At 40.4% G+C, this 22602-nt stretch overlaps 2 protein-coding genes across 3 annotated transcripts; one reads left to right on the forward strand and one right to left on the reverse strand.

Annotated features, from left to right (window-relative positions):
* Positions 1-143: 143 nt before the first annotated feature.
* fyco1a (FYVE and coiled-coil domain autophagy adaptor 1a) lies at positions 144-15337 on the reverse strand. Of its 2 annotated transcripts, none has more exons than XM_083911636.1 (18): positions 15272-15337; positions 13898-14009; positions 12878-12984; positions 12637-12762; positions 12276-12382; positions 11767-11910; positions 11520-11613; positions 8927-11422; positions 7996-8088; positions 7157-7275; positions 6899-7066; positions 5850-6002; positions 5432-5661; positions 4545-4698; positions 3192-3284; positions 2882-3092; positions 2124-2233; positions 144-1862 (listed from the first exon to the last, which is right to left on the reverse strand). In XM_083911636.1, exons 2-18 carry the CDS (start codon positions 13956-13958, stop codon positions 1787-1789), a joined length of 4542 nt encoding a protein of 1513 aa, XP_083767762.1. In that variant the 5' UTR covers positions 13959-14009; positions 15272-15337; the 3' UTR covers positions 144-1786. The 2 variants fall into 2 exon arrangements, with proteins under 2 accessions (XP_083767762.1, XP_083767761.1); XM_083911635.1 differs by having other exon boundaries at positions 13898-14012; positions 15272-15325.
* A 1972-nt stretch (positions 15338-17309) lies between these two features.
* On the forward strand, positions 17310-18317 carry xcr1a.1 (chemokine (C motif) receptor 1a, duplicate 1; the record flags this gene model as incomplete). The annotated part of the gene is made up of 1 exon (XM_083940071.1): positions 17310-18317. The coding sequence occupies one exon, from the start codon at positions 17310-17312 to the stop codon at positions 18315-18317; it is 1008 nt and encodes a 335-aa protein (XP_083796197.1).
* Positions 18318-22602: the final 4285 nt, after the last annotated feature.

Consider the following 22602-nt stretch of genomic DNA (forward strand, 5'->3'; position numbering starts at 1 on the left):
CTTGTCTTTAGCAAAAATTGAGAGATATACTTGTTTGTGTATTGGCGTCAGATTTCTGAATGGGTGATGCAGCACACAGAGGTAATGTCGTTCCAAGCTGTCAAATACTGAACCAGACACATATTAGTGGATGTCAGAGGCATCATCACTCTCATGTTTTATTCGTGTTTACTGGGTATCTGACAGGTCTATTACTAGTTACACGGAGTGCTAGTAGCAATGATTCATGCACAGTCTATTCCACAAAATGATCCTTCAAAAACAGCAAGTAGAAAAATCTGTCCCTGCGTGAAAAATTTGACAAAAATTATGTTAACATAGCAGATTTAAAATTGTTTGTAACAATTCATAAAATAATTATCACAAAGTGCAGCTCTGTAGAGAAAATAGGAGCCCTTGCATAGAAATTGCACCAATTTACACCCACCAAAAATAGATGTGACTGTAAAGCGCAAACAGATCTCTAAAAAAGCAGCATACAGATACGCCCTTGGTTCATTAAGTAGTGTATGGTTGTGTCCAAAAGTGAGCAAGCCCGTTTTTTCCCCATTGCTTTGCCATAACAGAAACAATAAACAGCACACCATACCGAAACCCATTTGACCACTGAGAACACAGTGCAGGTTATCTAAACATGACACAAAAAGATTGCAGAAATCCAAACTGAAAACTCGTTTTAACTGATAAAACTGAAAACGCATGATATTGTGCATATTGTGATTTAAATTTCACTGGAAGTGATTTTACAGAATAGTAACAACTCATACCTGTGCGGATAACAAAGAGTAAAATACACAGATACAAAAGCAAACCAATCCCTGGTACTCAGAGTTAATAGGCACTTTGAGAGTACAGTAGCTGATCAGCTGACAGTCATTAACATACTTATAGTGAATGTCATTGTTATGACACAAGTCTGCATGTAAAGGTACAGGCACTCTGCTTCATTAGATCCTACTGTAAAAACTGGATGGAGAAAACTGGTTTCTAGTCTCCTTACACAGAAAGTAACATGGCAGATTTTATTTCCTTTTTGTTTTCCAAAAACATAAAATTATAACACGAAGGACAATTTAATGTCCCACTCCTGAGATTTGCACAAAGTTCAAATGCTTTGTTATCAAAGAGAAACTGTTTTTCCAGGCCAGTCACTATAGTTTCCCTTCCTGCGCTGGCCAAGTGCAAACATAGAGTGCCTGCATTTTATGCTATGAAAGCTTTGATTCAAAAGATTGTACAACTAACCATGACTTTGTAAGTTTTAAAAATCTATAATAATATTTCATACTGTTAGTGTTACTGAACTACATTGTGGAGAGGAGAGGCCAAAGCACAACTAAGACAGAAAGAAATAACAAAATCACAATTTCTCAAACTGAAAAACTTACTCACGTAAACCTAGCTGAACTAAAAGAACGTTTATTACTTGGTGTATATATAAATATATTTTTAAAGCATGCTAAAATTTGAATGAACATCTACCTTTCTGTTTCTTTCTTCTTCATCTCGTTGACAACACTTCACTTTGACCACATGGCTAAAAACACGAGCACACCTCAAAGCATAAACACTACAGACTTAAATAACACAGAACCATTTTTAAAAACATAAAATACTTGGATAAAAACATGTTTTCGGAACAAAAGAGCAAAAAAAAAAAAAGTAAAATTATTCATGAACAGTCATTGAATTTGCCATCTCTTCAGTCTCCCTTTGGTTGCCCCGGTGACATCACGATGATGTACTTGTGACATCATGCTGATACCTCCGTGGGAGCCATCCAGCTTCAGGGAAAGTCGCTTCCATCATAGATTATGGGCCTCTCCATGGTCAGATGGTAGAAGACTTTCTTGGAGATAAACCTGGTGGAAGAGGGTTTCTGATCAAAGGACTACAATCCGATTTACTGAAACAAAAGCTGAGGCACAATAGAAAGCCAGCTATAAACACACACGCGCACATACGCACGCGCACGCACGCACGCACGCACCCAAGGGAAATGATTGCAAAGACAGTGAGAGTTCAACATTTTTAAGTCATAATTCTTATTCTTCTGATTCATAAGCATCTCCCACTGGGAGAAATAGTCTGGACAAAGATGCTGGACGTCAGGAGTTACATACCGTGAGAAGGAGTTGTCAAAGATGAGTGTGTAGAAGCCGGGGTTTCGGACCTTCAGTTGTCCCTGAATTGTCTCTTTATGGGAATTACAGCGAGTCAGAGGAATCAGGACCTGAGAGGAGAACAGAAACACTGGGCTGAAGTGAAACGTAATGTGGTGTACAGGCTAAAGATTCTGACAAAGGTCCTCTGAACAAATCTCCCCTGGGTGGATTTACCTACCTATCCCTCTGCTGGACTCTATCACACATTCACCATAGTCACCATCATTGGTATCATAAAAACTGTGAATTCGAACACACTTTGAAGTAAAAGCTCATTTTAAAGAAATAAGAATTACACATTGAGAAATATTTGTAAATCAAGAAGGGGGTGGTACTAAAGGAAAGGTCATAAACACCCTGACATTTTAAGTAAAGGATGTGTACCCTCAACATGCTGAGCCACACTGACAACCTGCAGTCAGTGATATTTGAAAGATCAAGCAAAATAGCGGTGCTCTCTGTAGGGGGCACCCATGAAAGCACGCACAGGGTCAGTCCATTGTGTCTGGTAATAACTAATGCCTGTTTGAGCCATCATGTGTTTTGAAGTGGCTGCAATGTCTAACAATAGAAAAGCATTGCCATCCGTTTTATAATGTACTTTGACTTGAAATTATGTAACAACAGTGTCTTTGGATGTTCCTGGACTTGTCCTGTGGCAAAAGAAGTACAAGGATCGAGTCTCACAACACATGGTCTTCAACGAGCGCATCTACCTTTGACTGTTCCACATGAGTGTCAGTGGATTCCCTGTAAACCACACTAAAGGAGATGCTCTTAGGCTCCGAGGAAAACATCCAGCTGATGGTTGGCCCACGGTCACCCACAGCAACGGTTATCACACTGTAACAGCTGGACTTGACGAAGAGTTCCCTGGAACCGTCACCAAACTGAGAAATGTCCTCAATGCTGAGAGGGACAGCCATCCTGCAGTGACAACAAATTAATTTTAACAGTGATGTTGATACAACATGACTCATCAGTTACATACATTACAACTTAGGTAAACCGACGGTCAAGACTCACGTGACTTCTCCCGATTTGAGAAGGTTGATTTCTGAATCCTGAACAGTGGGAACATGCTCTTCAGGGTCATCAGGAGTCACATCTCCTGTGCCTCTGCAGAAAAGAGGACACACAAGACAGAGAGTGTAATATTTTGTTTTCAGTGCATATTTAATGATAATAAGAAATTCAGAACTATAATGATCATTGAGGACACCAAGGACACAACGACCATGAAACAAGTAGGGCAGGGATCGAATCAACGACCCTTCAGTCATTCGCCGAACCCCTCTACAAACTGAGCCACATATCACCCAGACCTAAATTCTAGAATATTTGCACATGAACATATTGTAAACCTTCCCATACAATTTACACTTTAAGGGTGATCCCCTCCACCACCCTGTCGTATTTAGTACCACGACTCTCTGGCACTTCTTTTTGATTCTTGCAATTCCGTTTTTTGCTTATCAATGAAAACAAGAGGAATTGCTTCCCTAATTATTTGACACCTGGTAGGGGAAAGAAACATGTGTGGTAAACCTTAGAGGTGCTTTACAGAAGAGATCCTGATTCTTGGGGTGTACTGTGACTGGGAAATATAAGAAGGTTGAAAAGAAAAATAACAGCCCAAGTTGCTTCTGCTCCAGAGATTCCTGCCGTCAAGCAGCAGGGGGTGTGTATTTATTGTACTTTATAAGAGCAGCAATGGGACATTCACAGCAGGTATGTGCTAGCTATAGAATGGGCCAAAAGGAGTATTTCCAGAGATGGATTTTTATTTAAAACGCTGAAGAATATATATGTAAGAATGGACACATTGTCCCTTTTTATTTCCTATGACATCAATTGATGGTGCAGTATTGTTAAGGAACTAGTTAACTTCCCAATTTCCTTCGAGTTGAAGTAAAAAACACAAAACAAGCCAGAAGAAAGCCTTATTGTTTGGCTGCTGTAAAAGCAAAACAATATTTGAAATATTTATACATTTTTCATAAATCCAGCACTATACTTGTTGGGAAAAATAATTGACCATGGGGGCCTAGATGTTGATGGTTGACTGTCACCCCCAAGATCTTTATGCTGCTTTTCTTTTTCATTTTTTAAAAAATATCTACCTGTTTTTTTTTTTTTTTTTATCTGAACACCATTTTATATGTGTCTTTCCAATGCTTTAAATGTTTTATGTAAAGCACTTTGAATCCCCTTGTTGAGAGGTGCTCAACAAATACAAATAAATAAACTTGCCTTGCCTTGCTGTAATATTTTGTGTTGTGACTGTTTGATCTTCAACTGAGACTCACATACTGACTCTGGCTTACCAGGTCTCAATCCCATCCCCCTGCTCTTTCCCCAGATAAATATTTCACTTACATATCAAGTGCTCCTAGAGGGCGTCGGTCTTGTTCTCCCTCCAGTGAGCCTCCTGTGGTCTGGGAGGTGGTGTCACTGTCGTAGACGCCGTTCACCTCCTCTTCTGTGATTATGTCGAAAGCGCCATCATCAGATCTGCTGCTGGGGTCTGAAACTGAGACGAACAAGAATGTAGGAATCAAAGTATTGCACCACTACACGCTCTCATGGTATATTCATCTGATAACACAGTAAACAAAAACGTAGTGCATGCACAGTATAGACAAATATTCCAATTGAGACTAAAGCTTTGTTATTCCTTGCTGAAGACACTGCAGTGCACTACAGCATCTCATGTTTTCCACACCCAAAATGCCATTTCTTTCCCCAGTGTGGTGGCTGTCTCTCACAAATTTAAAGCCACGTAACTGTCCTTCTGGTCTCTGTACATGACGAATCATACAGATGTTGTACAGGCAAACCTGCTCACCCAGTTTTCCCAGGCATCAATGTTGAAATGAAAAGTGCAGCATATGCCTTATTATAAAAATTATGAGGCGCATGACCAAGCAGCACAACAACTTTTGGAACGCACTGGACACAAAAGACGTGATGACAGAATTAGACCTACTGTAATATGCAGTTTTCCATAATTAACATTAAAGACCAAAACAGATTCTTCTCTGAATTGAAATGTCACCAGCTTCCCCTTTTGTTTATTGAACAAGAATTCTACGGCAAAGGTTTCTGTCTTTGTTCCCCAATATGACGAAGTCAATCTTTCCACTTCTGCTTAAAAGTTCCCAGTTAACTAACAGTACAGGGCCAGAGAATTACGGCAATCAACTTTTAGGTCAAAGCAGTTGTCAAGTTAGCTTGTGTTTTTTTTTCCCCAGCTTGCTTCTCACCTGTTACCCTGGGAGTGGGTTTATACGGTGCTGGTTCAGGAGGTGGCTGAGGTCCAGCTCCTGGTGGAGGAGGCTGAGCATCTGAAGGACTCAGCTCTGCTTCTGTGAACCTCTCTACCACCGCACTGTGTTGGGTGTAACAGTCCCTGCAGCACCGCTCCTTCTTCCCACTGTGCTTGGTCATCACAAAGTTGTTGCTGCAGTAGTAGCAGAAGATGCGGCCACAAAGCCTAAAAATGGTGATAAATAAATGTGCTTTAATCCATACTAGACCTATCATTTTGTTACAAACCATTTTGATGTCTTGCATTTTGAGAGGCGATACTGTGTAGTAAGTAGTCTGAATCAAACAGGGTAGGTGCAGAGAGTGACAGGAGCAACAGTGTGCAATAGGCCTCAGTGCCAATTGAAAGCCAACCTGCAGTGATGTCTGCGCAGCCACCAGGTGAACTGGCCCTGGCAGCCGAGGCAGTTTGTGGCCTCCTTATCCACTAGCCACCAGCGTTCCTCTGCTCGCAGTTTCTGCTCAAACTCCAAAGCGTCTGACTTCTGCCACAGAGCGTCTTTGTCCCTGATGAAATGCAGAAAGAAGACAAATGCATTCAAATTTAGTGTATTTCGGTGCCGTCTTAACAAATCATGACATTTTCACATGGAATTCGATTAAATTATTGTTTAGAATTGTGTTCTGTTGGATGTTAAAAAATAATGCTCAATATTTCAGAGTTGCTATGAAAGCAAAGGGAAGCTAGTACTATATGCCACACTGTAATCTAAACTTCACTGACCTTGGGATGTTATCTGTGGTTAACATGGTGTGTTTCCTCTTTCATAATCATTGAAGACTGAACAAACCTGTCATATCCTTAGACTGAACTGTCATTTCATATATACTGTATGTTGTTTGTACTCGACACTGGGAGTAGCTTCATTGTCCCTAATGATGCAACAATAAAGGCATAGATAAAACAAAAGAAGGCAGACTGAAATCACACGGGCACGTCCCCAAGGAGTTGACTGAATCACTGTATGTGTGTTTCATCCCTTATAGATCATGAGATATTTTTAGGTAACAGTGGTTCCTATATCCAGTAAGGAGTTAAGTACAAAAAACTGTTGTTCTATTCAGTATTGTCTCTCTAACACTCTTCAACTGTCGTGCTGGCCTCACAGCATTATCTGCTCTCTTCTCTGTCAAAGTCCTTCTGTTAGACCTGTCAGTAAACTATCAGCATTTATTGAGTCTGTATCCCCTGATCCCGCTTCTCAGAGCTTATTTTTATTCCATCATGTCAAGTGTAACAACCTATTAAACAACCTACAACCCAAGAGCCAGCAGCAACCAGATATAACAAGGTGGTAGACATCAAACAAGAAAATGAACCCCTTTATTCATTTCGAAACTCTATGCCTGTAGCAACATATAGCCTTGACGCTGCTGACAGCTGTAATAGAGACAGGTCATACCTTATCAGCTCGATGAGCCGCTCCTCAAGGTTGGCCTTGGTTCTGTTGAGGTCATCGATCTCTGCAGTCATCTTCAGGCAGTGGCTTTCTTTGTCAGCTTCAGTTGTGTTGAGTTTCTGCTTCAAATCCTTGCAGACCATTTGCACAGCCAAATGTGCTTCTTCGGCACTGATGGGGAAACAGGTGCAAGGCAAATTAGTCAGTAGCTCTTTTTTGCACCAAGATGAAATCCGCAAGTATCACTAGATATAAACACACCTGGTCACTGCATCTCTCAGCTGCTGAATCTCGCTCTCACTCTCACGAACGGTTGTTTCTGCCTTCGTGATGTGAGCATCTTTCTCGCCAGTTAGCTGCAAGTACTGCTCATTCACAGCCTTCAATACACAGTATAAGAACATGCATTCAATACCAAATAGTAAAAAAAGACATTTTTCACCCCCCCCCCCCCCACAACAATTTATACAATTTGTCTCAATTCTGTTGCAAAGCGGAGGGGTAAAATTAGGATTTTGAAGCAATTCCATTGAGCCTTCAATTGTATTAGTAGCATTACAGTGCAGGGATTTTTTTTAATGTATTCTACATTCTGCAATCAAAGAAAAAAAGCTCAAGCAAAACAGAGACCTGAAACAATTCTCTCATATAATCATCTACTTTTAATGAGTACTATACAAACATTCTTCCTGTTATTATATCCCATGTGGTGTGTAGCTTCCTTTTCTCCATCCCTGCAGCTCCATTAACGATAAAGGTGCTGCTGCCTGTTACAGGTTATGTATAGGATGTTGAACTTTTGACTGCAATCTACAGTGTTCTCTTAATCATGTATGGTTTTCTTTAGACTTGAGAGTGAGTACATCATCCCCCCCTATTTCTATTTAACACAATTTCCTCTTATGTGATAATAAAACACATTCTTCCACCGCCAAGTATCTACTTATTCCACTGAATATTTGTACTGATGCTGGCATCATTCTAGTCCTTTGGTTTGTTTTTTGTTTCGTGTCTGGGACAAATAACGTTCCTCGAGTGGAATTGAATGGAATTTTTGTGTGACTATGAATCACTGTATTTGATGCTTGGAAGACACATACCTCTAGTTCAGACACTTTAGCCTGCAAGCTGGACACATTCTTCCGCTCCTCTTGCAGCTGGGCTTTCATCTTCTCTAGCTGCTCATTCACACTCTGAAATATAAGACAGAAATAGGAAAAGTCCACAATCCCGCTAGTAATTGTGAATAGAGGGAGAATCGTGAACACTGCTTTTGTTTATGATAATTGAGATAAATTAAAAAACTACTGGATTGCCATACATTTGTTACAATGTCAACTTCATGGTGGTCCTAAAGGAAAAAGTCCTTAGGTTTAATCCTCTGGGGAACATGAAGGTCCCAATCCATCCATCGCTAAGTAAGATAAGTAAGTAAGTTATATTGTAAGTGAGAAATTTCAGTCTTGATCAAAGTGGTGGGCCGACCGACCAAGAAGTAACTGATTTCCATATTCCAACACAATTCCTATATTTTAAATGTGATCTGTATCTGGATAAGGAGAAATGCATGTTAGTCAGCAATGTATAGGTACTGGAATGTGATCAGAATCAGAGTCTGTCAGACTCACATTGGGATCTGATCCCAGCCAGGTGGAAATGCAATCCTTTGTGTGACCAAATTCTTAAGAAATAAATCAACCCAGCAAGTTGAAAGGTCACCTAACTTCGCCTCTACCTGCTAGCCTAATAAAGCCCGACAAACACTATAAGGAGTAGTCGCTTCAAAGTATTTTTAAAATGAATGATGCCCATTCGTGGCATTGCTTCCCTTGATCTGGGACGCACCATGTCTATTGGCAAGACAGCAAGCATAACTTCTTTGCCCATGGTAAAATCAAGATACCAACAATGAATTTTAATACCAGGTGTAAATGCAAACACCCATGTCATTATCCAGATTACATATCCAGACAGAGATCATGTGTTAATACAGCTGTAAATGGGGCCAATAACAGGTTCTGACTGACTCACCTTCATCTGGCCTTGATGACTCATGCTCTCAGAGCTCATTTGGAACTTGGCGGCCTCCACCTCCTCTCGGCTTGTGTCCTTGACGCTCTGCATTTGGGTCCTGGCCTTTTCCAACTGTTCCTTGAGCTCCACGACAGTCTCTGGAAGTTTCTCCTTCTGCGTCAGTTCCTCTTTTAGTTTGGTATTCTCCAGCTTTAGTTCAGCCATGCTCTCTTCTAGTCGCACCACCTCTTTCTCCATCTCTTCAATCCTGGCAGCGTCCCCTGCCCAATGCTCTCTAGCCTCCTCCTTTTCTGCACCTAGCCTACAAATGGTCATCCCAAGCTCCGCCATCTCTGTGTTTGCCCGGTATAGCGCCTCGCGTGTTTCGCTGCTCTCTGAGGCTAGTCTGCCATTTTCTGCCTTGAGGGCGGACACCTCTTCCCGGATGGCAGCCGCAGTGATAGACAACTCAGCATAGGCGGCAACTTCTCCATCACGTTGTTGAATCAGAGCCTCTTCTTTCTTTTTGCACTCCATAATCTCTGTTACATGTCTTTGATTGATTGCCTCTGTCTGGGCTTTAAGATGCTCAGTCAGAGTCTTGAGCTCATCTCTTTGGACCTCCGTCACCTCCAGTTGTGCTTGTGATTTTAGCTTTTCCTCCTCAGACCTCTGTACCCGCACCCTGAGGTCCAGAATCTCAGCCTGGAGCCTGGAGACCTCTTTCATGCAGACCTCCAATTGGCCCTCAAGTTTGCCTGTCTCTTCCCGCTTCTCCTTTGCTTGGACTTCGCTCCTCTCCAGCTGAGATTTCTCCATCATCAGCTTCTCAGAGGTAACCCTTTCAATCACTTCTGTCTGTTTAGCACAAGTTGCTTCTGCATCAGCTTTGGCAAGCTCAAGCTCCTTCTCCTTGGTCTCAAGAGATGTTAACCTGGACTGCAGCTCAAGAATGTTCTCCTCTTTACTTTCTAGCTGGGCCTCTTTGTCTTGGAGCTGTTCTTGAAGGCTTGCTTCGTTCTTGCGTGAGGCTCCTAAGTTCTTTTCCAACTCTCCGATTTGTCCGTGAACACTCTTAAGGTCAGCTTGCATGCGGCTAAGAGCTCCTTTCACAGTGTCCTGCTCCTCTTTAAGACTCTGGTTCTCCTGCTCAAGCCTCTTCGACGTGGCCTCTGAAAGCTTTGCTGCCATCGTGGCTCGCTGCAGACTCTCATCCAGCTTCCGGTTCTCCTCTCGCAAGTGCTTCTCTTTTTCATCTACTGTCATCTTGGTATCATCCAGCTGGCCGCGAAGCTGTTTCTCAGAAGCTCTTAGAGCTGCTAGTTCAACTTCAAGCATTGTTCTGTTTTCTGCCATCTCCTTCTTCAGCTCTTCGTTTCTCTTTATCGTGGTCAGTAGTTTCTTATTTAGTTCCATTAGATTGCCGCACTGCGTCTTGTAGTCTTCTATCTTTGAGGCTTGTTCTTTGACATTACCCTCCAGCTCAACAAGGTTAGTGGTCAGTTTGCCCCTTTCTGTGGTGAGGCTTTGGTTCTTGGTTTCTAGCTGTTGTAGTGTCTTGCAGCTGGAGGTAACCTCTGCCTCTTTCTGCTTTAGCTGCTCCTTAAGGGCAGTGACTTCTGCTCCTAAAGACTCTTTTAAAACACTTGCATTCTTCTGCATTTCATCTTTATCTTGGTGTGTCCTTCTCTTCACCTCCTCCAGCTCTTTCTCCTTCTCCTCTAGAGATTTTTGGAGGTCCTGCAGTTGCCTTTGTAGGTTGCTTGCCTCCTTCTCTCGCACTGTCAAGGCCCCCTGCAGCTTATCAAGGGCACTGTACTGTTCCTCCACTTTTACCTCCAACTTGGCCTTCTCCTCAGACACAGATGTAACTAACGCTCCAAGTTTTGTTTCACTATGCTTTGCAGCTGCCTGCTTGACCCTCAGCTCATCCTCTAGCCTCTCTGCTTGTCTCTTTTTCTCTTCTACCTCAGCTACAGCTTCCATCTTCCCTCTCTCTGCCTCTTTCAGTCTGTCCAACAACTCGTGTATCTTTTGAGCTGAATCAAAGTAATTGGCTGCCTGCTGGCCCTTCTCATTCAGAACCCCATCCAACTTGGCCAGGAGCTCTATGTTCTTCCCCTCAGCAGCTGCCAACTTTTCTTGGAGCAGTTGTTGTTCAGCCTCCCTGGCTTTTTCCCCAGCCCTGAGTGCTTCCACCTCTCTGGACAGGGTCAATTCTCTTCCTTGTAGAGACTTGTACTCTCCCTGCAAGCCCTGTTGCTCCTCTTGGGCAGCAAGGGACACATCCAGCTGCCGCTGCAGCTGCACAACTACGCCCCTGAGCTCAGCCGCCTCCTCACCCAGCTGTTGCACCTTATCTAGGAGGTCTCGCTGCTTCAGCTCTGACTGGTCTAGCTCCAGGCGAAGTTCTTCAGCTGTGGTGACATCCTCAGTGCAGGCAGGCAGAGACTCGTTCAGGTCATTCAGCAGACCCTGACCATAGTCAGGGCTGGAGGGGAACTCGTGTGCTTGCTGGATGGTCACCAGGGAAGGAAGAGAGTAAGACTGATCAATATAATTTACTCAGTTTACAATATTATCAAATAACAGGTTGTTATGAGTGTGTTACCTGGGAGTAGGTGCTGGCCAGACTGTTAATACTGGAACTGCGACTAGGTGGTTTCCACATGTGGCCAGGTGAGTTTGCACTTCCCAGTGTCCTCCTGTTGATCAGAAAATAAATGTGATTATGTACTTCTTCTACAAAGTAATATCACAGGAATAGCTGTAGGAAACACTTGTTTCTGTAAAAATGTATGGATATTTCTGTTTTATATGCTCTATATGTTGTTTTAATTATTTTTATTGTTTGGTACCTTGCAAAAGTGGGCCAGGAGGCATCAAGATCATGACCTCTGGAGGCCACATCAAACTGGACCTCATTGAGCTCGTACAGATGACTGATTATGTCAACACTAAGGTGGGGCTTCAAGAAGGGGCTCCTTGCATAGTACCAGTCACTGCGGGAAGAGAGATGAGGATGAGGTCACAGTAGGACGTAGCTGAAAAACTACACACAATAATAGTTGTTAAAAAAGAAAGTTGTGTCACATATTTTGACACTTCTTAGACAAAATTGACAAACCAGTAACGGGTATATGGACCCAAATGGCAGGCGTATGCCACTTTAAGATTAAGATTTTCCCTTGTAGCATGGATACACACAAACACCCATTTTGACCTGTGGTAAATGTTACCTTGTAATCCAAAAAAAATGCTGTTATTTTTTCTAACCTGTTGACTTGCACTTCAACAAAGGCCTATCACCCTTGATATCTAAATGAAAATATTGCAAAGATACTTTATTGTGCACTGGCAGATTTACCTGGTGACTCTCTGGTTCATCAGGCACTGCTGCAGGGTGTCGGCCAGTCGCTGATGTACGAGGGAGTACCGGATAAACGCTCTTCCTTTTCCCAAAGATGTCTTCAGCTATCATGAACAAAAGAACATGAACAAGAAAAAAAAACACAACCAAAATGTTACAGTTATAAAAGTAATATGACACACTCATTGTGTATGCTAACTTGTGTCATTTACTATAAGAAATGAGGCAGAAAATGGAGTCACTGTGGGATACAGCTACTTTCTAATGGTTTAAGGAGTTATCTGATATTATTAATGATCAGTATGTAATCAGTGCAATATTAGCTAAGTCATCGTAAACAACTTCCTCATCTACATACCTCAGTTATGGATTTGACAAAGCGGATCCCATCATTGGCTCCTTTGATTTTAGCCAGACAGTCAGTGAAGTATTCCCAATAATCCTTCTTTGTACCAAGAAATGTGGTCTTCTCCTTCTGGTCAAACTGAAGACAGAGAGTAGTGAATACAGTATACAGTGGCAATGAAAAACTGTTGAACATTGTCCTTGAGTAATTGAGATGCACATGGTCATGTTTGACAATATGAGCTAAATCACACCTGTAGCAGGTACTCAAGTTTGTAGGAGAATTTTTGCAAGTTGGTACTGTCATCTGTGATTGGCTCCCCACTTTCCCTGTACTCCTTTGCCAGCTCTGCAACAGCCTCTGAAATTCACATAGTTCAAAAGACACAGGGTTCATACCAACAGGTGGCACGTATATTTATGCGGAACACATATAAAAGGCAAAAAAAACCACATGCTTCTGACAAATATTTACATAATCTAAAAAATGTGTTTTAGGCAAAAAAGGAACAGCTAGACTTTATTCATAAAATATATTAGGGAAGGGACGAAGCAGGGAAGCAAAAAGGTAGAGAATGGTATGTCCTTGAAAATATACTAAAGTTACATGGCCTTAAACAAAATGAAAAATAGCATCACTGTTATTTTTTTACGGTTACAAACAGCCCTGGCGTATAAATCTCCAACCCCTTTCCACTTTGTATCTATTTCTGCCCTCTTCAAGTACAGTTAGTCTGTAAATCAACAACTTGCCTCGTATCCATCGCAAAAACTGGAAGGACACCTGTGATGGGTGCATCCTCAGTACGCACTCTCTGTCTCGCTGCATGCTGACAGATGCTTCCACCACACCCTTTTTACAGGGACATGAGGTCAGAAGCACGTTTTTCCAAAATAAATGATGACCAGAAGAGGTGAGTTAGTTCCAGCCGTTAAGATTGTACTTAGACCTAACGCTGAGACTAAGGTCAAGTCATCGTGCGTCGTCTTTTTTTTCCTCTCTTCAATCACACCATGTCAGCCAACAACTGCCGGCAGCCTTTCTATTCTCACGCACACACGCACGCACGCACACGCGCACACACACACACACACACACACACACACACACACACACACACACACACACACACACACACACACACACACACACACACACACACACACACACACACACACACACACACACACACACACACACACACACACACACACACACACACACACACACACACACACACACACACACACACACACACACAAAGCTGGCGTACCATGCAGATCTCGGATAATCCTCTGGAGTTGGCTCTCCCCGACCGAAGCCCCAGCAGCCATGGCCCCACCACTCTCTCCCTGGCAACCAGGGGTCACAGGGTCACATCCAGTCTGCTGAATCAGAGAATCAGAAGCAGTCAGGAACAAAAGATTGGCACAAATGCTCCAACATACTGTACTCCCTCGTAGCTACCCATAGGCACGCTTGATATACACAAATGAGTCATCTGTAGGAGTAGCAAAAGAGTCAAACATCCTGCTTCTTCAACTTTTGATTTGGACATTGCCTCAGGGTGATCCATAAAGTCTGTAGGTTAGTCACATATAGGTGAAACTTCCATATTTAAAGGTAAAAATGCATGGTGTGCTGGAAAAATTACCAAATCTTTTATATAACTTTATTCACAATAGTTATTCTTCACCAAAATATACTTTCCCATTGTCACTACCCATGAGGAAATGGACATAAATATTGCAAAATGTACACAATACAGTTCCAAAAGATGTGTGCACGATCTGCCTCAACGTTCCCACATAATCTCCAGCAGTTTTGTTGTATAGCAAGTTGCCTAGATGTTATCTTTGGTGTTATAAAATAGGTTTTTCCAGCAGAACTCCCTCCAAAGTATTGAATTTGTTGATGTGCATTGTGTCTTACACATGGTACCACTCCTCCTCTCGTAATTGGAGTTTTAGTTCTGCTTCCCATTTTGCTTTAATATAAAGTGTTGACTCCTTGCTGCTCTCACCCAAAGCCGAGATGGGCCGGGACCCCTTCTTTTTGTCACATTATTTATATTTACATTTGACCTTATCTCCTTTGTGAGATAATCTCTCAACTGCAAGTATCTATATAAGTCTTTGTTTTAGAGGCTGTAATTGTCCACCTTCTTTTTTCCTGTGCTTTTAATGTTTTAACTGAAGCACTTTGAATAACCCTGTTGTTGAAATGTCCTATATAAATAAACTTGCCTTGCACACAGGGACAACACACTTTATTACACAAACATGAACACTATGCAACAAAGCACGTTAGTGTGACGATCACGCTAACGTTAGTGTTGTTTAGCTGACAGCTAACTACGTTTACAACAGTTGTGTTTCTTTTTAAACAGTTTACAACTGAAAGTGAAACCATCGGCTCTCTAAGCGCTAATATTACTGTACAACGACATACATGAATACATAGCTGGCAACACAAGCTTTTACAGACGACTTCTGTACTTTTTGTAGCTCTAACAGTGACATATTTTAGCTTTGACACATTAAAAACAACCGTGACATCACCGAGAAACGATAACATGGATACTTAAACATGTTTCTAGATAGTTTCTGGTGAACAAACATAGAAAAAAATATGACTTTTGACATACTTTTACAGATATGACTCGAGCCCATCAGATCTTTTATGTGCGCATACAACCTTGTTGAAACTGCCGTGACTGACATCGTGACCGTCCACTCACAGAGCGATATGTAGCCTTCTGACCAATGGCTATGAGGCTAGTGGGCGGGACCATGAGGCTGAATAGTTTAGTTGTTGCGACAGCGTAAACAGAGGTGTCATGTGACCAATGACAAACGCTTGTCCCACTTTCCTTTGTTGCACACTGGTTGCAAATCCTTAAAGTATATTTAATGTAAGTGCACCTCAATACACTTTAATTTTAATGTTTTTAAATTTCTTTTTATAACTTGCATTTTAATTTAATTTAATTTTTATTTTATTTTATTTTATTTTATTTTATTTATTTTATTTATTTTATTTATTTTATTTATTTTATTTATTTTATTTATTTTATTTATTTTATTTTATTTTATTTTATAAAATGTCCCATTTAAAAGCAATTTTCATAAAAATAAATAGAGAAACAATAATACATTCTTTGCTTTTATATTGTATGTTATTATTTTTTTGTTATTATATATAATTTGTTACTATTATCCTGTTATTTCTTTATGTACTACTTATCTTTTTATTTTTGTATGTTAATTTTGTGTTTCTTTATAATATTGTGAAATTTTAACATTATTTAGGTGGAGGCTTCAAATAAGCCCACTGGGTTTTCTGCCTCTTCCTGCACTGTATGCTATTTCTCTTCTTTGTCAGTATTTGTGTATTTTTTTAAATTGTGCTAAATAAATATAACCTATTTACTCAAATAAATACATAAATGAAATAATGTTTATTTTAAGGAAACATCTCACAAAAAAAAAATATGTGTGCATCCATCCTGTCTTTACATTGACTCTTGAGAAGAAATGTACATGTCCCACTTCACTTCTGTCCTGTCCTGCATCCTGTAAACACCCTTTCATAAGCAGCTACTTTTCCAAATTCAGTCACCCACTCCTGAAATGGACGTTCTCCGGGCGCCTTCCAGTTCCTGAGAATTATGTGCCTTCCAATCACAATAGCAGTCTTAATGCAATGCTTCAATGAGTGTGTACAAGCAGATAAACCCTAACAGTCTCCTAATGTATAAAGCTTTGGCCAGAATACAAACATCTTTATGACCACCTTTAATTTTCTTTTAAAAAACAACAATATGCATTTTCCTTTTTTGATCTGTGATTATAAGTGTAGCATACAGCCTGACATGTAATGTGATAACATCCAGATCACTGGTCAATTTTAGTGAACTCTCATTTCTCAAAGGGCATTCAACCAGCTTTACACTAAACGATAGATAAGTAATACTCTGTAGTCTGTGTATGGTGTTTTCTGTGGCTCTAAGAACACACCTGGAAGGATCTAATGGAAATATGCTTTTAGTTGCATTATGGGAAATGTAGGATCCAATGTTTTTTAAGTTTGACCCAGCTACTACAGACTAAAAATCAGGGCACCTCTGCCTCTGCTCCCTTAAGTTTGACTTTTCTTTGAAAAAAACATTGAAAAGTCTGTTTCCCACAAGTATGAAAGTGCAACACTTACAGTGCTGGAGTCATTTCTCATTTCTAACATCTCATTATGATGTTAGAAGAGAGAGAGAGAGAGAGAGAGAGAGAGAGAGAGAAAGAGAGAGAGAGAGAGAGAGAGAGAGAGAGAGAGAGAGAGAGAGAGAGAGAGAGAGGGAGAGAGAGAGAGAGAGAGAGAGAGACAGTATCTTGCTACCTGTCTCGTTAATGCCATTGATTCCAACAATAGAAAAACAGAACAGAAACCACTGCCTGTCACGGGCTTATAAAAGCTACTCCTTTTTGAGCTCTCTTTTGATTAGACAGGAGTCATCATATCCAGCAACATTTCAATCCCATCAAACAAGAGGTAGGTCATTTTGCTTTGTGTGTGTGTGCACCCTCCTTAAGTATACTCTCAGATTAGTTGTAAAAATATCTTTATCATTGTATTTTTTTTCTTCTCTCTATTGATTTGCATTAATAATCCTAGGATCCAGTTGAACAGCGATGAATGACTCTTTCAATAACAGCCAATATGAGTACGACTACGAGGATGAAGTCTGTGAAAAAGGTGAGGTTGTCAAGTTTGGATCCATTGCCATCCCCGTGTTCTTCTCTGTTGTGATCACCCTGAGCCTCACAGGAAACATCCTGGTCCTTGTAATCCTGGCTGTGTACGAAAATCTCAAGTCTATCACCAACATTTTCATCCTAAACCTGGCCATCTCTGACCTCGTCTTCACCATCGGTCTTCCCTTCTGGGCAATTTACCACGTCTGGGGATGGTTGTTTTCAGAGGCCCTCTGCAAAATTGTGACTTTTGTCTTCTTCACCGGATTTTACAGCAGCATCCTCTTCTTGACCATCATGACCATCTACAGGTATCTGGCCGTGGTCCACCCTCTGTCTGACCTGAGCACACCGAGACTCAGCACCAGTGTTTTTTTGTCTCTCCTACTGTGGGTGATCAGCATTGGAGCAGCAATGCCTTCCCTGCTCTACAGCTCCTTAGTTTCGATCCCCCACAAAGGACAACACTCCCTGGGCTGTGAGTATGAACATACCCTGTGGAGAACGATTGGTATCTCCCAACAGAACAGTTTCTTCTTGGTCGCTTTCGCAGTGATGGCTTTCTGCTACATTCAAATACTGAGGAGAATCACAAGAACAAAATCTCACACAAAGAGCAGAGCAGTGAAGTTAGTTTTCTGCATCGTGGCCGTTTTCTTCCTCGGCTGGGTGCCGTACAATGTGGTCATCTTTCTGAGGCTTTTGGCCGACAATTTTGATGCATCCTTCAACTGTGAGGCAAGTATCCAGCTTGACTATGCTTTCTATGCGTGTCGGCTCATTGCTTTCTCCCACTGCTGCCTAAATCCTGTTTTTTATGCATTTGTTGGCGTGAAGTTTAGGAGTCATTTGAAGTCAATGCTTCATCGAATGTTCATTTGCCAAAGTCCAGGCGAAGAGCAGCAGGTTAGAATGCAGAACTTCTCACGCGGATCAATGTACTAGTTAATGTTTATGTATATTATTTTCTTGCATTTACTGTTGAATCTATTGTGCATTTAGTCCATAGAGTAACTGGTTCTTATGTTGCAGTTTGTAGCAAGCTGCACTTCATATGCAGATGACTAATTTCAATGCCAGTGATTTTTTTTTTGTTTATTGCTGTGTGTGTGTAAAACTGTATTAATATTATGTGGTTTAATTATTTACCGCCACTTTAAAAAGAGTTCATGTTTTTCATGGACCTGTAAAAATATTATCCATTATTCACAGTGAAAGTTGAGCCAGATAGCAAATATACGTTCACAGTGCAAAGTGGTTTATCTTGATGCCCTTTTAAAAACTTTCTTTTTGTGAGGGTGAGACTTCACATATGGCTGTAACTGATTTATTGTGTACATATAATGTGTCATCACATACAGAAGCTCAATGTTGGTTTTTATCTGGTTAATCATGCAATGTGTTTTTTTTATTGTGATGTTTGTAAATATGCTTGTATTGTAATTAGTCTACCCTAATATGAATCTGTAAAATTAGCAATGTTCAGGTGGTTTAGATATAACTTGATGTCAACATGTAAAAATATTTGCATTTCGTGCCCCTGTGCAATAAAAATCACAATTACTTTTTTCCACTAAGGTGTTTTTTTAAATTTTTTATTATTAACCTCTGCCAAATGGATGAGATCTCAAATAATATTAAAAGTGTATCTCTACTGAATGAATTGCTTTGCTGAATCATTACTACCAGTATTGAAAAATAAAATCATAATGATCAATAAGGATTATATTGATGTAATACTGTAATTTACACATTGGAATAACATTTTGCACAGTCCTCTACTTAGCCTTATGTTCTACCACAAAATAAAGACTGATGATGCTTCACATGTGTTTCACCATACTGCAAAATGCTGATAAATGCTGCAAAAGACACAACTGTATGTTTATGAAGCAGTCCTCTGGCCATTTCAACTAAGAGCCCTTTAAGGAACCTAAAGGGAAAGAGTGTTTTATTAATCATTGAGCTGTGTGTGTGTGTGTGTGTGTGTGTGTGTGTGTGTGTGTGTGTGTGTGTGTGTGTGTGTGTGTGTGTGTGTGTGTGTGTGTGTGTGTGTGTGTGTGTGTGTGTGTGTGTGTGTGTTTGTGTGTGTGTGTGTGATCTCAACTGTGCACTAAGATTGCCCTTTCTAACTTCCTCCTTTGGTCTACTGAGTTGTTGTTCTCCAGCACACACTGCACACCGTCACGAACGGGAGATCTATATCTGAAGTTTCTTCTGTTTTTCTTAAAAAGACTTTAACAGCAAATTCAAAGGTGTAGTGTTTAAGGTTGTGGTTTCATGGTGTTGGACATTGTGATCTTAAGAAGCTTAAGGTAAGAGAAAAAGAGTTATTACTATCTTCCACTGAAGTTTTTAAATGCTGTAAATCCAAGTATGAATTTGACTTAAACTGTGGGAGACTCTTAAAATGCTTGCTACTTAATTTGAGTCTTAATTTTGTTTAGTCCTATTTTCCTAAATAAATTGAGAGTGTGAGCTCTTGTTTTGGCTTTGTATTCAATAGATATCAGGGAGGCCAGGTGGCTAAATATACACATATATCTATATAAATATCTATATGTATATAGATATATATATACGCATAGAGTATATATACCTGTATATATATATATACAGGCATATTAAGCTAAAAACGTATCTTCTCACTTAAGCTATGAACTAACTCTGCTCAATTTTTAACCAATTTCAACCATGTTTTTGTTAAAGAATTTTGTTATAGTACAGTGCAGAACTTTAATTTCATTATTATCTATTTTAAATATTTTTTCTCTTTTTTAACCCTACTTTTGCTAGCATTATCAAGTGGGCTCTATCCATGTTTAGATGCATATGTATCTATGTATTTTATTCTTAAGATGTTTTATTTTTATCTGTTGGTTTTATCTTTCAGCTTATTTTACATGAATTTGGCACATTTGTTCCTGTTTTTTATGTATATTCTGTATCTTTTTAATGTGAAGCATTGGTGCAATTCATTTCTTTGTTGTAAAACACGTTGGGCTGCATTTTGTGTATGAAAGGTGCTATACAAAAAAAGTTTATTGGTAAAATATTATTATTATTACTCTATTTGCAATCAAACAATGTCTATAAATGTCTGTAAAGAGCTGACTTTAATGTAAGGGTGTTTACATGTATACTGGGTGAACAGTGTGGGAATTGTAGCTCTGCTGTTGTCTTACTGCAGTGTTGAAAACTTGTGGTTGTGTTTCAGGTCAAGGTTATTAGTCCCCAGTGACTGCATGTTTATGAAGAAGGCTGAAAAAGTCATTTTATTTTACAGATGTGGGTGTGGATTTTAACTGGCCTGAACATCATCACAAACGTGCATGGGTATTCAAATGGTCTTTTCTCAGAGGCGTGTCTATCAATGTCACCTCGGCATCCGAAGCGAGATGGGTCTCTTTACCTTCCTCAGACCACTGAGTCGCCCTTTGAAATCAGCTTTGAACACAGCCAAGAGGGAGGCCAAATTACAGGTATTTATAACTATCATTCTTTATTTCAGTGGTTGAAATAACTAATTTCTGTCTTCATATTCTATCCCTCCAACTTCGGCATGATGAATCTCCAAACCATTTTCCAGTTACTCTCCGTGGCAAGCAATCCAAAAGCTTCCAGGGATTTATGTTGGAGGCTCGACGCAGAAGCATGGTAGAAGGCCCTCCTGTTGGAAGATTCATTCTGCTTGAGCCTGACAAGACGCGACTCCTGCAGTGCAATAATTCATTAGTAAGTAACCATCCTATTCTATCATCTGCTGGAGCTGGTAAATGCTTTGAACTGATAGTTTGAATATTGACAGTTTTCACTTTTTATTTTAATAAACATGTTAAATTGAACTTGGAGTGGAAGTTTAAGGTTAAACCCTTATTAAGCTTCATTATGGACGTGACGCTTGCTTTATTTTTGTCTCTCCTCAGGGCAAAGCTGTTAGTCAAATAAACAATGCAAGAAAAACTTCGATCCGAGTTACGTGGATGGCAGAGGGACCACATGTTGACATCACTTTGAGGTATTTGTACACTCGGATTGACCTCCAGAAGTCAGTATTACAATGCAGAACAAAAACAATTGACACTAACACCTGTGCCTGTCTGATGTGTTTCAGAGCCACATTTGTTGAGACTCTTGCTATATTCTGGGAAGCAGTGGATGTGGATGTCACTTTACCTCCGTCCACCACACAAACTCCTCCAGAGCCAAGTACTACAATAAGTACTACAGAGCCAAGTACTACAATAAGTACCACTGAGCCAAGTACTACAATAAGTACTACTAAGCCAAGTATTACAATAAGTACTACTGAGCCAAGTATTACAATAAGTACTACAGAGCCAAGTACTACGATAAGTACTACAGAGCCAAGTATTACAATAAGTACTACTGAGCCAAGTACTACGATAAGTACTACAGAGCCAAGTATTACAATAAGTACTACAGAGCCAAGTACTACGATAAGTACTACAGAGCCAAGTATTACAATAAGTACTACAGAGCCAAGTACTACAATAAGTACTACTGAGCCAAGTACTACGATAAGTCCCACAGAGCCAAGTATCACAATAAGTACTACTGAGCCATGCACTACAATATGTACTACAAAGACAAGTACTACGATAAGTCCTACAGAGCCAAGTATTACAATAAGTACTACTGAGCCAAGTATTACAATAGATACTACTGAGCCATGCACTACAATATGTACTACAAAGACAAGTACTACAGAGGCAGGCATGACTACTCCACACAGACCCATAACCTTCGGCCTTTTAGAGGTAAGGAGGGGAACAGAGGTGGATTTGATTGAGTTGTTTTGACATTCTGTCAGAAATCTGCGCATTAATATAAATGAACACCTGTATCTTTATTTACACAACTCCTCGTTGTTTCTCTTGATTTATCTTCAGGACGTGGCCATTGGGGGGATGAACGCCGTCAGTTTTTTGTCGGTAGTCAAAACGGTAAGGTTTTCATAAATTTATGTCACCCAGTGATACACAATAGTCCGACCAAAGAAAATGACACAAGCAGATTAATTTCTCTCTCGGTCTGTCTCTCCTCAGGAAATGACTAGCCTCCCCAACAGCCCCTTTTCTCACCGTGTGAATAGGGTAAGGCATGAGTCGAGGGGCTGTCTTAGTGATTGTTTCTAGATCTCCTCAGCCAACATTTTTGTGGTGTGTGTGTGTGTGTATTTTGAATCTGGATCTCAAATGGCAGACCC

The sequence above is a fragment of the Echiichthys vipera genome (genome assembly GCF_963691815.1).
Source record: "Echiichthys vipera genome assembly, chromosome: 3".
NCBI lineage: Eukaryota > Metazoa > Chordata > Actinopteri > Perciformes > Trachinidae > Echiichthys > Echiichthys vipera.